General features: G+C 51.4%; 1 protein-coding gene across 2 annotated transcripts in view; it reads left to right on the forward strand.

Moving 5' to 3' along the window:
- Positions 1-15438, forward strand: part of USP43 (ubiquitin specific peptidase 43) — a 50239-nt gene continuing 34801 nt past the window's right edge. For both annotated transcript variants that reach the window (XM_082708205.1, XM_082708206.1), the window contains exons 1-3: positions 1-625; positions 7747-7878; positions 15136-15239. In XM_082708205.1, the coding sequence (XP_082564331.1) occupies positions 113-625; positions 7747-7878; positions 15136-15239 (749 nt within the window). In that variant the 5' untranslated portion in view covers positions 1-112. The remainder of the gene's footprint in view (positions 626-7746; positions 7879-15135; positions 15240-15438) is intronic.

Below are 15438 nucleotides of genomic sequence, written 5' to 3' on the forward strand. Positions count from 1 at the left end.
TGGCCCGCAGGTAGTCCGCACCCGCAGCTTTTCCGGGGCCGTCAGGGTCGGTTAGCGGCGCGTCCGTCTCGCGGCCGGGGGTCTCGGCTCCGAGGGCGCGCGAGCGGGAGCCATGGACCCGGGCGTGGGAGCCGCGGCGGGAGAGGGGCCGCCCGCGCCCCGGCCCCGCCGCCGCCGCCGCTCCCTGCGTCGCCTGTTCAGCCGCTTCCTGCTGGCGCTGGGCAGCCGCTCCCGCCCGGGGGCCTCGCCTCCTCGGCCGCGGCCCCAGCCGGGATCCCGCGAGGGCGACGGGGACGGCGAGGGGGGCTTCGCCTGCGCGCCGGGCCCCGCCCCGGCCGCGCGCGGGAGCTCAGGGGAGGATCGCCTGCCCGGCGCCCAGCCCCAGCCCCCCGCCGGCGACGGCGCGCGGCCCCCGGGCGCGCAGGGCTTGAAGAACCACGGCAACACCTGTTTCATGAACGCCGTGGTGCAGTGTCTCAGCAACACCGACCTGCTGGCCGAGTTCCTGGCGCTGGGGCGCTACCGGGCGGCGCCGGGCCGCGCCGAGGTCACCGAGCAGCTGGCGGCGCTGGTGCGCGCGCTCTGGACGCGCGAGTACACGCCCCAACTTTCCGCCGAGTTCAAGGTAGGCAGCGCGCCCGCCTCCCGCCCCCGCCGCGATGGCCAAAGCGCGCGCCACGGCCGGAAAGGGTCTTCTCGGGACCCTCATCCGAGGGCACCCAGCGCGGCAGCTCGGCTCGCCGCCTTTGTTCCGCGGTGATGTGTTGTGCTATCGCTTGCCGAAGTCTTCTCTGTGGATTTCTCCCAGGTGTTTTGGGGGTGGAGGGAGGAAGGGGGAGTCGATTTGGGTGTATTCAGCATTTTTGCATTCAACAAACATTTGTTGAAGTTGAAGGCCTTTGGGTCCCGGTGGCGATCTAGCGCTGCGGGGCTCTTTCCAGTCTGGAGGGGTGTGGCGTGGCAAGCCTGATTCGAAAGGCCTCTGAGGAAGGAGGGGATGCTGGCGTTGAGAACTGAATGACAAGGACGCCGCCTGGTCAAGGGGCTAGGAGTGACCCAGGTAGAGGGAACAGAGAGCCCCAGAGCCTCAGGCCTGGAGGCACGAAAAGAAAACTAGTGGCCTGGAGCGTCAGATTCTGCAAGGTCTTCGAGGCCAAGGCCGTGGTAAGGAGTTTGGGTTTTATTCTAAACCCAGTGGAAGATGAATTCATGTGGGCCGGGTACTGTGCTGAGTGCCCCGGGGAGAGTCAGTGAGCGTGCTCTGTTGGAGAAAGTGCACCTTAAATCGCCCACCATGCCTTAGTTTGGGGTTGCAATTCACTGGTGGCGGGATCACCATCTACTTTACCCTACCCTGTAGGGTCCTGTGGCCCTGGAAGTTCTGTATGTCTCACGAACCCCCTCAGGGTTCAGCCGCGTGTCTGGGATCCCAGTTGGATTACAGAATTCCTGATCATTGATGCACATGGCTTGCTTCCTGCTACCAAAACCACAGCTCTGGGCAGAGAGCTGAGGCTCCCCATGGACTAAAGATTGTTCTTGGGGGAGGGGAACCTGTCAGTGTTCATTCCACAGGCATCACCGCTCTTGAGTTTCAGCCTGAAAAAGCAATCTTTGCCATGTGACCCACAGGGTGCCAGCCTCCTGCTCTCCTCTCTGTTCTGCAGGTCAGTGGGTCAATAGGATGTCATTCGCATCTCCCTGTGGCAGCATTCGCCTTCTCAGTAATGAGGCAGTACGGTGTTCCCCTGCTTATGCTTGGGGGATACATCCCAAGACCCCCAGTGGGTGCCTGAAGCCATAGATTAATACCATGTTTCTTCCTACACATGCATACTTACGTGCGGTAAAGCTTACTTTGTAAGTCAGGTACTGTAGGAGAGGAACAGCAGTAACTCATCATAAAGGAACAGTTATAACAGCATACCATAATAAAAGGTAGGGGAATGTGGCGTCTCTCTCTGCAAATATTATATGCTGTACTCACCCTTCTGGCAAGGATGCAAGGTGATAAAATGCCAAGGTGATGAGGCCAGGCAAGGCGGGGGAGGTCGGTGTTGCCACACCATTGAGCTTCTGACCTAAGTCGGGAGGGTTGTCTGCTTCCTCACAAGGTTTGCCCGCGAGGACCTGAAACCACAGAAAACTTGGGATGTGGGGGACTGCTGTAGGGTAGAGTGTGGTTAACAGCATGGTCTCTGGAGCTTTGTGACCTCCAGCGAGTTAACAAATCCCACTGTGCTTCAACTGTCCTCCTCTGGGAAATGGGACAGAACGGTACCCACCTTATCAGATCATCGTGAGGATGGGTGAGTTCTCTGCATTTTGTTATTCCTGCCATTCTGCCTTCTCACCTAGAGAGGCATGGGGGAGGGAGGGAGGGAAGTAATGTTTTTATACTTCTCCTGTTCTCCTGCAGGTCCTGCCCCCACGGGAGAGACAGAAGTAGCTTGAAAAAAATCTTCCAAATTAGTAAACACTCTCTCGGGTGACTCACCAGGATTTCCTATCTCACCCCTGCACTTTAATCCCCAGGGCCTGGAGGCTCCCTGGGAGCCCCGGGGAAGTGAAGGCTAGTCTGGTTGTTAATTGTTAACATGGGTGATGTCATCTGAGGTTTCCGGGGACTTTTTGGGTAGCCAGAGCCTGGAGGGAGCCGGTGAGGACAGCATCTGGGCTCTCAGTAAACCCTACTGATTACAGACTAGGTGGGCTCCTCTTGTTTTATAATAAGGAAACATCCCTTCACCCAGCAAACATTTCTGGAGTGTCCCGACGCTCTCCCAGGAACAAGGAATTCACGAGAAGCCCTGAGTGCAAAACCTCCTGGGGCTGCTTTCTAGGAGTTCCCCATCCAGCGGGAGAGGTGGTGTTAATGCAGTGATCCCATAGGCCGGTGATCAGAGCTGGTGACAAGGGCTGGAGAATCAAAATACAAGGCACTCAGAAGGCAGTTGCAGCAGGAGGTGGTGATTGATGGGGGTGGGGGGCGTGGGAGGGTATGTCCCCAGAGAAGTAACCATCAGGAGAGGTCAGGCAAGGTCAGGGGAGCTTGGGGATGTGCCCGCCTTGTCAGTCACTGATTACTGCGATCACCCCGGGGCAGGTGGGGCTGAGGGGCCTTCTGTGGTTGGGGCAGCGTGAATGCAAGATGAAACAAATTAACAGAAGGGGTGCCCGGGTGGCTCAGGCGGTTAGGCACCTGCCTTCAGCTCAAGTCCTGATCCCAGGGTCCTGGCATCCAGCCTGTCATGGGGCTCCCTGATGATCAATGGGGAGTCTGCTTCTCCCTCTCCCACCCCCTCACCCCCACTTGCGTTCTCCCTCTTTATCAATTAAATAAATAAAATCTTTTTAAAAATTAATTAATTAATGGGAGCTCTTCCCCTGGGTAGAGGGTCTGGAGAATTGTTTGGGGACAAGTGCGGAAGGTTCTGTCCAAGAGTTGGGTCTTGAGGAGGGATTGATCGCTTCAGACCAAGGAAGGGGGGAATAGGGAAGTGCCCGGCATGCCGGACTCAGTTACCCCAATCCCAGCCATGCATATGGGATGGCTTTGCAGTGTCCTCTTTCCTGACCTCCCAGACACGCAGCCTACGGACAGTAGGACCTCTCTGTTTCAACAGCACATGAATAAACACCTGAAAACAGATCCTGTCCATGGTATTATCTATGACACTTGGCTTCTCTAATGATGTTCATTAAATATGTGCATGGTATAGAAACTTGGCAGGTGCTAAAAACGTCAAAAGTGATTTGGAACTGGACCCTTCAGAGATAGCCTTCATAAACATCGATGTGTATCAGAACATCTACATGTTGGAAATTTCCAGTATTGTATCCTGCTCTTTTCATGTAAATATTATCCTAAGTCTCTCTTCTGGTCATTACAACATTCTGTAAAACTTAATTTTAAATGATTGCGTCATATTTCAATCCATGAACCATTCCCTGCAGAGACATTTGACTGTACAAGTCAGTGTCTAATTGACAATGTCTAATTTCTAATTATCACACTGTACTGGAAATCCTGCTACTTAAATCGTTGTCCTCAGCTCTGGCCATTTCTTAAATTTGATCCCTTGACGTGAACTTAGGTGATCAAAGCAAAGATATGACTGTTTTAGTTCTATGTGTTTTTTTTTAATCAGTGTTGCTGAGGTTTAACTTACGTCCAGTGCCGTGCACCCGTTAAAAAAAATTGAGCTATCCCTGCCATGCAACATTGTGTAAGTTTAAGGTATACAACAAGTTGATTTGATATGTTTGTTGCAATATGATTGCCATAGTTAGCATTAGATAACAGCTCTATGGTGGGTCACACGGTGGTCATTTTTTCCTGTGCCGGGAACAAAGGCTAATGTTATGTTTCAGCTTACTGAACAAAAAGAAATAGCATCTCACTTTTATTTCTGTTTCTTTGATTAAGAGTGAGGTACAGGATTTTTATACTGTTTTACTAGTTGTGAGACTGCGCCTGGGTTTTCCTGTCCATGTTGACTGTCCATTCTGCTGGGTCTCAACGCTCTTTTTACTTGTTTCTCTGAGTTCCTTAACCCTTACGCTTGCCATAAATATTTTCCGCAAACTCTCTCCTTCGTATCCCAATCCTGGAAGTTGTAGATTTTATTTATGTCATACCTTTTGGTAAAGGTTCTGTGTTATGTATTTCTAGTTTTTCCCATGGCTGTATTAAGGATTTCAGCCATCTGGAGTTTATCTTAGCTTACGTACTTAACCATCACTTTTAGACCTACAGTTTTAGACACACAGTATGCCTCACGTGATATACAAGAGGCATTGCCTTTTACAGGCAAGGATGTCTTCTTCATTGCTCTTATACTTTGAAAGTTCTGGATGAAACAGTAAGACACAAAATAGAAATGGAGTAGAAAAGATTGAAATCAGAAGGGAAGTTGCTAGATGGGTCTAGAAATCCCTATTGTGGCATTACGGTGGTCACTAATGAGGTCAGAAGCAAGATAGAAAATCAAAAGTAATCACCATGTAGAACGTATGAAAAATCAGATTTCCTTCATGAAAAACCACTGGAAATAGCAAATAACTAGGAATGATTTTGTAAGAGACGTGTTAGAAATTATCAGTGTTGAGAGAAACGCACACGCAGCTAGAGCTATGTCAGGTTGAGGGGTAGAAGGATGAGATATTTCCGTCCATCTCCCCCAAGTGAGGATTTTGCTTTAATACAGCTCTGGTGACATTTTCATAGACTTTGTGTGTCTTCTGTTAGGAATCAATAGGTCAAGTTATTTTGAAAAAGCCCAAACTCTGTACAAATACCTGCCAGAGACCATTCTTATCAGAAAAAAGCCAAAGGACAAAATTCACTGTTTAAAAAAAAAAAAAAAATCACTTATGGTCCCATCCTTCTGTGATAACCATTTAATATACTTCCATGTATTTCTGGGCTTTTCTAGCTGTGGATATATATATAGAGAGATAGATACCAAACAACCTCAAATAGGTATTTTTGCACTTTAAGAAAAAAATGATAGGCTCATTGATTTTCTTCTCATTATTTCATCATTTTTAAGGCCCGCTGAGTGTGCCGTAAGTCTTCCCCAGGAGACTTCAGTACTTAGCAGTATCTTTGCTCCTAGCTCGCATTTCCTTGTGCCAGATCCCCCAAAGCAGAATCACCCTGTCTCTCTAGAAGGACATGTCCAAGGTCCCAGCTTGTCTGTCTTGAAATCCTTACATTCTTTCTGGAAAGGTTGCGTGGCCTCCCTGCCAGGCTACAAGGAAGAGCTTAGGTCTGGAAGGGTTAACACGATTTGGGGGACGGGAATGGGTTTCACGTGGAAGGAAGAAAACATCAAGGTGTAGACCGTAGGATTGGGAAGAACAAGGTTTGGGGCACCCAAGTCGCTGGGTTAGCCGGAGCTCTCCAACCTGGGGGAGGATAGTGAAAGACGGGGTTGGGGCCAGATGGGAGGAGGGTGAATTGTTAGATGGTGAGTCAGGGGAGGTTTGAGCCAAGGTATGAAGTTACCCAGCTTGGGGGTGAGGGTGGGGGATGGGCCTGCTTCCCAAGCCTGGAAGGAGCCATCATCTGGGTCTGCAGCAGTTAGGACTCTGGCGGGAATGGGTTGCTGCTGAGGAGTCACCGAGACTGCTTGGCACTGACCTACAGGGGCTGGAGAGAGACTCTGAGAGAGGACCTGATGTTAAGAGGGAGAGCTGGTTTTTGGAAATTTTGGCTTGGAGGTGGCTGCTCCCTGCCCAGACAATGCTGGTACTGAGGATGGACAGTGGGATGGTAATGCCCCAGTTACATTTGAATTTCAATTAAACAACGGGTCCCATTTTAGTGTGAATATATCCCAAATAACTGCATGGGCTATACTTCTATTAAACACAATCATTTGCTTATCAGAAATTCACACTTAACTGAGCCCCTTGTAATTTTATTTGCGAAATCTGGCAGCCCTCCTTGGAGGGTCAAGGGACAAAGAAATCTGGAGAAGGAATCCAAACTAGATCCTCCACTGAACCCTGAGCTAGGAAGACCTAGAAGAAAGACTCCCAACTGGTATTTCAGCTAATTCCATCTTGAATTTTGCTTTGTCATATCCTAGAGTTTCCTTTAAATCCCAGTGGAAGGATTAAAGAAGAGGAAAGGAAAAAGACCAAGCTGTCTGATTTGGTTGGCATTGGCGAGGATCATCTGGGCCCAGAGCTTAGACAGCTCTCAAGGGAGCCAAGGACAGCCTTGCATGGGGCGGGGCTTGATGGCAGGCGGTGTCTAAGGGGGCGGGGCAAACAACCACCGTGGCCTGTGTGCACCTGCTTGTGCACGCGCGCACAGGCAAGGGGATTTGCTTACTCTCAGATGCTCCTGCTTGCACATGCATTTGAAAAAAAAATTTTTTTCCCTGGAAAGATGCTTGAGAAAAATGCTAAGAGTACCACCCCCCCGCCCCCCGCCCCGGGACCGGTTCCCAGAGCTGGGGAGCTGGGTGGAGGGAAGACTTTTCATGATGGTCTTTTTTTATGTCTTGAATTCTTTAAGTATGTCCATATGTTACCCTTTAAAATAAACCTTAAAAAAAAAATACTCGGAATATGCCTTCCCGTAGAAAACGACAAAGTTGCGGCACAGTTTGACAGGAGGGGCGGAGGGAATGAAAGCCCGGTGGCTATCTATCGTGTGCCTTGTTTCCGCTGTTGTAACCCCGTCCCTACAATAGTATCTGGCACGTGGTGGGCACCGGGTAAATATGGACTGAACGGGTGAAGGGCTGGCTCAGCCCTCGTGGGATCTAACCACAGAAGTGTGATTCCACACCCACTAGAAAGAGGGGGTGTTTAGGGCACCCGCCCCGCGGTCTTTCCCAACAGAGAGCCGAAGCCGCGGGAGTGAATGAGTCACCGAGGGAGAGAGTAGGGCCAGATGCTTCCACCTGCGGGAGCTAAGAACCAGGGGATAGGGATAGACTGATGGAGGTGGCCAAGGGGAGCAGGCAACCAAGACAGCCCTGTGGGTTTCCGAAGGACAGGACGTGTTATCAGCAGGTGCCTTCTCTGTGGACCGCCTGGAGAGCATTTGCAGACACTGCCCTCCAAGGGCAGGCTTTGGCCCATTGTTCTCATTCCATGCTGTTTCCACGTTGTCAGCCCCGCTCAGGGCTGAGTAGTGACCCCTGGTAGACTTGGTGCTTCCAGGTGCAAACTTGGCTGTTCCCAGGGCCACACTGACCCTTTGACTCTCTACTTTCCTCTCAGAACGCCGTGTCCAAGTACGGCTCTCAGTTCCAAGACAATGGCCAGCACGACGCCCTGGAGTTCCTGCTCTGGTTGCTGGATCGGGTGCACGAGGATTTGGAGGGCTCGTCCCGGTGGCCGGGGGCCGAGAAGGTGGGTCACTCTTGGAACACTGCGTTGTGTTTCGAGGCTCCCGTGTATCCTGCCTCCTGTGTCCACAAAGCTGTTCCGTGCTCCTTTCTCTTAGCTCTGTAGGCTATAGGCGTGACATTTCCTCCCACCACAGGATTTCTGGTCCTCTGTCCTCCAGGGATCTGTCTAGTGAATAGGGTTTTCCTTTCATTTTAAAGTTTGAAAATCTCCTTTGTGTCTATATTCCAGCATTAAGATGGCCATCTGAGGCCATGAGCATTTCATTCTTTTTAACCATTATTTTCTTTTTCTTCTGCTTGTTTTAAGATTTATTTTTAGAGAGCAGAGAGCTTATGCAGAAGGGGCAGAGGGAGGGGGGAGAGAGACTGTCAAGCTGACTCCATGCTCAGCACAGAGCCTGACGTGGGGCTCGATCTCACAACCCAGAGATCACAACTGGAGCTGAAGCCCAGAATTGTTCACTTAACCAGTCATGACACCCAGGCGCCCTAGCCATGAGTATTTCAGATAGTTCCATTTTACCTCTTCCAGTCTTTTTTTTTTCTCTCCAAACACAGGATGGTTGATTACATGTGTGTACTTAGCATTCCCAGATTTTGATGAAACCCCAAATCTCTGGGAGTAAGAAAGCACTACATCATTTGTAAGACCACAGTTAATTGATATCAGCTGTGTTCTCTATGGGTTTCGCTAAATAAAGATCAACAATGGGTTCTGCTTTCCTGCTATCTTTTTATCTCTCAAGGAAGTCAAAGCGAGTGAAGTCATTATCCCATGAGTGAGCAAAGTTATTTTAACAACATCTGTGAATAATAGGCTGTAATTTAAAGAGGTGTCACACAAGCTTTGGTAAATAGTCAGGCACAGGTCACCTGTGTCTGACCTTTGGCTCAGGACATGATCCCAAGGTGCTGGGATCAAGTCCTGCCTCGGGTTCCCTGCTCAGTGGAGAGCCTGCTTCTCCCTCTCCCTTTGCTGCTCCCACCGCTTGTTCTCTCTCTCTCTCGCTAATAAATAAATAAAATCTTAAAAAAATAAAAAAAAAACCAACCAGTTGCAAGTTTAAGAAAAGGAGGGGAGAAGCATAGATGTCTCGAATAAGAATAGACCTCTTTTAAATAATATAGTGTAATTAAAAGCTCAGAGTTTGACAGACCTGTAACAACAGCCCTTACACTCAGGACAGCAGGTGAACCCATTGCTCAAGGAAAGTAGAGATTGTACACACCTCCTCAGATCACATCTTAGGAGTGTTATATACGGTCTGAGTAACTTTTGGTGTTACGGAGTGCTACTAGGATTATAATCTCCATCGTATATATGGATAAACCAAGAATCAGAGAGGTCGAGTAACCTTCCCAAAGCAACACAGCTCAAGAAGTTCCTGTGTTCCAAGTACAAGGGGGTCCATCTTGAAAGCCTATTTTCTTATTTTAACAAAAGCCTTCCGGGTTACCCCTAAAACACATAAGTGAAACAAAGCAAAGACATCACCACAACGGAACCTGGGAAGGCCACACACTCAAAAGTTACGGTGTTTGTGGGATCGTGTTTCTGGGTTGTGGGCTTTTTCTTCTTTTAAATACAACGCTTTTCTGTTTATCCTGTTCAGACCCTTTCAGTTGCAGGTAACAGAGATTTGACTGGATCCTACTTAAGGAGAGGGCATGTATTGGCTTTTATGACATGTAAGCCAAGGCTTGTAGCAGCTTCAGGTAAGGCTGGATCCAGAAACTCAGATGATGTCCCCAGGTCTTCTGCTCTGTGTTTGTTGTTGGCTTCATTCTCAGACTGGCTCCATATACACGATGACAAGAGGAGGCTCAACAATGCTCACTTAGTCTTTTTTTTAGAGAGAGAGAGGGAGAGAGTGTGCATGTGCTTTCATGAGTGGGGGTGAGGAGGAGGGGTAGAAGGAGAGAGAGAACCTTAAGCATTCTCCATGCCCAGTGTGGAGCTCAGTGAGGGGCTCAGTGCGGGGCTCAATCTCATGACCCCGGGATCATGACCTGAGGGGAAATCAAGAGTTGGATACGTAACTGACTGAGCCACCCAGGCGCCCCCAGTGCTCACATAGTCTTTGGGCTGAGTCCCTTCTCCAAAAAAGAGGAATGCGAAGCAGAAATACATTTCTGCCACACTGTGTATCCCACAATCTTACAGTGAACACATTTTGAAATCAGAATGATGTATTTTTTTAGAAAGATACTGTGTACTGAAAATGCCTGTGTGCCACGCATCTCCTCTGTTGCTTTCTGTGACTTACTTCACTACTGACTCATAAGAGACAGCTACTAAATTCTTGAGTGGTGACTATGTTACGTAGCCATCCTGCTCTAATGTTTGCAAAGATAGCTTATGTTTTATAGCTAAGGAAGAGTTAGGTCAGGGAAGTTGCCCCAGGTCACCCAACTTCTGTTTGGGGGAATTAGAATCAAACTTGAGTCTGTTTCATAGGTGGGCTGAATCCCTTTCCTTACCAGACAGGTGGCTAGGAAAAGCCTCTTATCCTATGTTCCCCTCCTCCTCCTCCCTGGCTGTGCCAAGCAGCGCTTCCTACCTGCAAAGCAGAGTAGGAAGGCTAGACAGCTTTGCAAATTGCCTTTCAGTCTTCCTCTGCTGGCCTCTGGGGGCAGGAAGAGGTATTGGGCTTACAGGCAGGGAGGATCACAGAGAGGTTCAGTAATTTTTTTTTTTTTTGAAGATTTTATTTATTTATTTATTTGACAGACAGAGATCACAAGTAGGCAGAGAGGAAGGCAGAGAAAGAGGGGGAAGCAGGCTCCCCGCCAAGCAGAGAGCCCGATGCGGGACTCGATCCCAGGACCCTGGGATTATGACCTGAGCTGAAGGCAGAGGCTTAACCCACTGAGCCACCCAGGCGCCCCTAGAGGTTCAGTAATTTGCCCCAAGTCACACAGCAAGTACATGGGAGAGCCAGGGTCCACATCCGGGAAATGGGACTCTAGAAAAGGGTTTCTCAAATTCTGCACATTCCACATCTGGATCCTGTGCAATGTGGCCTCCGCAATATCCCTCTACCCACAGGATGCCGATGGCACCCCCCGGCTGTGATTGACAACCAATGTCCCCTGGAGGGGTGGCGAAGCGTTCACTGGAACGCTCTGGAAAGTTTGCTCCCAAGCACAGTCCACCAGCCGTAGGCCTTTCTTTAAGGTGACCTTGAGTTTCTTTAACATGAGCGGACTTGCCAGTGATTCTTTTTACCAGCTTGAGGACTGAAGTAAAAGCAGCCATGGTTGGCCTTCTGCTAGATGTTCTCCATGCTGAAGCCAGGGCCATCTTTTGAGAAAGGACAAAAGATCATGTCACTCTCCTTAAATTTCTCCAGTGGCTTCCTGTCATACTTTGGAACAAAATCCAGACTTCAGCCTGGGCCTGCCAATGGCTCCGCCTGCATTCAGGCCCCTCTGCCTCTTGTTCATGGTTCTGGGCCACACCGGCTACATTCTGTTCCTTCCGCAGGCCAAGCCTTGAGGTCCTGGGCAAGAATGGGGGCAGTGGCTGTTGGCCCCAGAGAGGAGCCTGCCCGGGTCTTCACTTGACCTGACTGAGACCGGAAAAGATCTTTTTCCCCAGCTGGGGCGGAAGCATCTCCTGGTGTCTGCTCTCGGAAAACTGGGCCGCCTGCAGAGGCCCGGCTGGGGACGCTTGAAGGCAGAGCCAGACCCGGCACGAAACTTAATTTTCCCTTTCCAGGAAGGAAAGGCACTGTCCTCTGTAACCGAGCAATTTTTTTTTTTTCTTTTTGAGGTTATTTCTGTTTCAAAACATGTAAAGGCCATATAGCTAGATGTATGTGAAACAAGAATAGAAAACATAAGGACCACTTTCTTCAGGGTTCTCGAATGCTTTCATCCGGCAAAAAGGGCATATTTTTACCTTCCTATACATGGTCTCACATAGGCAATCTTTTGGGGTATTAATTTTCCAGAAATTGCCGCTCTTACAGAATCAAGAACGGTAGGGGGCTGGGGGAGAGGACGAGGAAGCCACCATTTATGACTTACATACTCTGTTCCTTGCAGGACACAGAATTTTTTTTTTTATTTTATTTATTTGACAAAGATCACAAGTACGCAGAGAGGCAGGCAGAGAGAGGGGGAAGCAGGCTCCCCACTGAGCAGAGAGCCCGATGCGGGGCTCGATCCCAGGACCCTGAGATCACGACCCGAGCCGAAGGCAGAGGCTTAACCCACTGAGCCACCCAGGTGCCCCTAGAGAGTCTTCTTTTATTTTCATGGTGGCTTGGGGAGGTAGGTGTAACATTCCTGTTCCTTTTATTTATTTTATTAACAAAGATTTTATTTATTTATTTAACAGAGCAAGAGAGGGAGAGAGCACAAGCAGGGGAAGCAGTAGGGAGAGGGAGAAGCAGGGTCCCCGCTGAGCAGGAAGCCCAATGTGGGGCTCCATCCCAGGACCCCGGGAGCATGACCCACGCTGAAGGCAGACACTTTGCTGGCTGAGCCACCCAGGCGCCCCACTCCTGTTCCCCTTGGATGTAGAATAAGGCCCAGAGACACCCAGCGTGGCTCGGCTGGCAGAGGGGAGTCAGCCCGGTCTGATGTCCTTGTCCGTGCTTCTCAAATGACCCTGCTATCTCGCATCCTAGCCTCGCTAGGGATTTTCTCCTTCCATACGCCCTCCCGGGTGGTCCTGCCCTCTGCAGCGCCCAGACCCCCACGTTATCACCTTGATGCAGAAGTAACTTGTGTCACTGTGAGGTCTTTGGCTGCCTGACTGGGAAGAGGCGGGAGGTGCAGCAGGCTCCGAGGGGAGCCGAGAACCAGACAGTTCTGGGAGTGGGGGTGGGGGTCCCGGTGGCAGGAGCTGCTGGATTCTGGTGTGGACACCACTGTTGGATGCCGTGTTTTCAGGCTTTCAGTCCCTCTGCTCATGATTCCCGGGCAGGACTGTCTCACTGGTCTCACTCAGGCCATGTGCCTGTCCCTTGCGATGGGAGGGCAGGACCCCTGATTAAAGAGCTTCCTCACCTCCCTGTTCCAGAAGGGCTGCTGTGACCAAGCGAGGGGCCTCAGCCCTGCACAGCCACACATCCCAGCGTCCGCTCTGCCTCCGGGGTCCGTCCCCTTCCACTCAAACTCCGCTTGCCCTTCCTGGACCCACTTCTCCTTTCGATTTTCCCTCGTCCACTAACAGAAGACAGGCATTCCCGGGGTACCAGATGGGGCGTTGGAGCTGCTCCTGCGTGTCCCTGCCCCCTCTCTTTGCTGCCCCACCAAGTGCTCACTTAGGAGCTGCAGACACAGGGCACCTGGAGTCCATCCCCTGCTTCCATTCTCATGACTCCTGCTCTCCCGATTGTGTCCCGGGCCCTGGAGCCTGCTGAGCTGTGTCCTCCCTCCGGACTCGCTGCTCGCCTCCATGCGTGGCATCAGGGTAAATCATCTCGCCATGCGTGTCGCTACCCGTGGCTTCAAAAGCCATCAGGTACTCCCTGCCACGTCTCCGCAACCGCAGACCGTGCTCCCTGTTCCAAGTGTCATATATGTTAGCTCCTCCAGTTCCAGGACACCCCTCCGAGGTGGGCACTGTCATTCAGCATCCCTTGATAGAAGTTGGGAAGTCGTGGGGCCAAGGGGTTAAGTAACAGTCTCATCCGGCTCAGAGGTTGGGCAGCGTTCCCAAGGAGCTTTCTTTCTGAGGGATTGGGTCCCTGGTCGCCGGAGCCCAGCAGTGGATTCTGAGTCCTGCTGCTGTGCTGTTCACTGAACCGGGCAGTCGTCTTTAGGACACGGAAGCCCCCACCCCCACCCCCGTGTGACATCAGACTCCCCCCCAGTCCCAATTTCCGCTTCCCTTCGCACATCCCGTGTGCTAAGACACAGCTTCACAAAACCACGGGGCCAGTAAGAAGGTTCCATACTGAGTCTTTGCCCCAGTCTTTCATTATGGAAAATTCCGTATGATGGAAAAAGCGAATGAATGATACAGTGGATACCTCCTACCCACCACCAAGACTCTACAGTTTACGTTTTACTCACATTGTATTATCGTGTCTCTGTCCACCTGTATACGCCGCACTCCATCTACGTTTTTCCTCATCTTACTGCTTCTCGATGAATTTTTAAATGACGTTTCAGACATGGGTATGTCTTACCGCATGCACTTCCTGTGCGTTCCTCTCCTGGCCCTTTGAATGTACTGGCCATAAAGCCTGAGGTGATGTGGCCCCTGGCCATGGGATTCCTGCAGCCGCCAGAGGCCAGGAGAGCCGAGGGATGCGTTCCCCGGAGCCCCCTCATCCCCGTTCGGGGCCTGGGGATGCTGATTTTGGATGTCTGGTCCCCAGAACCGTGAGAGAATACAGTTCTGCCACTTTAAGCCTCCCATGTGTGTGAATTTGCTCCAGGAGCACCAGAAAGGGAGTACAGAAGGGGATACAAAGCGGGGCACAGCAGGACTGATGTGGGGTGAAGGAGGCTTACGCGTGATTCTGAGAGGCAAAGCCTAGTGTTCCGATGCTTACGTGCAGACTGGCTCCCAGGAGATGGGGGTGGGGCGGGTCAGCAGGTGGAGGATGGGAGATGTGGTGTGGACACATTCAGAGCGGTGGCAGTGTAGACACACAGGGCCCGGCAGGAAGGAGATACAAACAGGAGGTGTAGACATGCAGGGTCCAGCAGGAAGGCGGTGCGAATGGGAGGTGTAGACACACGAGGTCCAGCAGGTGTAGACACATGAGGTATAGACACACGGGGCCCAGCAGGAAGGAGACGCGAACAGGAGGTATAGACAGAGGGCCCATCAGATATAGATATGTAGGGTGTAGACATGCAGGGCCCAGCGGGAAGGAGATGCAGACAGGAGGTGTAGATACATGGGGTCCAGCAGTGTAGACACGCGGGGTAGAGACACGTGGGGCCCAGCAGGAAGGAGATGCAAATGGGAGGTATAGACACGCGGGGCCCAGCAGGTATAGACATGCAGGGTATAGACACGCGGGGCCCAGCAGGATGGGGAAGGGAACAGGGACAGGCGAGACCGAGGTCACGGCGGAGGTGGTCCGGTGTGTGGGACCATTCCCACGCCTCCGCTTCTGCTCTGCTCCCTCAGTACCTTCTCCGTCGGAGGGGATTTGGGAGGCCTAGAGACCAAAGGAGCCATGGAATTGGGGCGAAGTCAACAGAAGGGCCAGGGCTCGGCGGTCCGGAGGCGGTAGAGTGGTGGGAGCCTTGTCTCATCTTGCTTCCTTCCCTCATCTCTCTGCAGCCTCAGCCTGAAGCCAGCAGAAGCCCCGAGAATCTCCCGTCACCATCAGCTCAGCCTTCTCCAGTCCCAAGCTTTGTGCAGAGTCACTTTCAAGCGCAGTATAGGTAAGAATCTAGGGGAGAGTGGGATGGGCTTGGAACGGATCGCCCGGACTTGGATGCCCGCAACTGGTCTCCTGTTGATCCCAAGGCAAGAGACCCAAGCGCCCTTCTCCCATTACAGATCCCAATTAACCTCTCCCTCCTGTCGGCCCTGGTGGTTAGCCTCGCTGGCTCCTGGGCCTCCATCTCCCTCTGAAGGGGG

This window comes from Mustela nivalis (genome assembly GCF_964662115.1).
Source record: "Mustela nivalis genome assembly, chromosome: 17".
In the NCBI taxonomy this organism is placed as follows: domain Eukaryota; kingdom Metazoa; phylum Chordata; class Mammalia; order Carnivora; family Mustelidae; genus Mustela; species Mustela nivalis.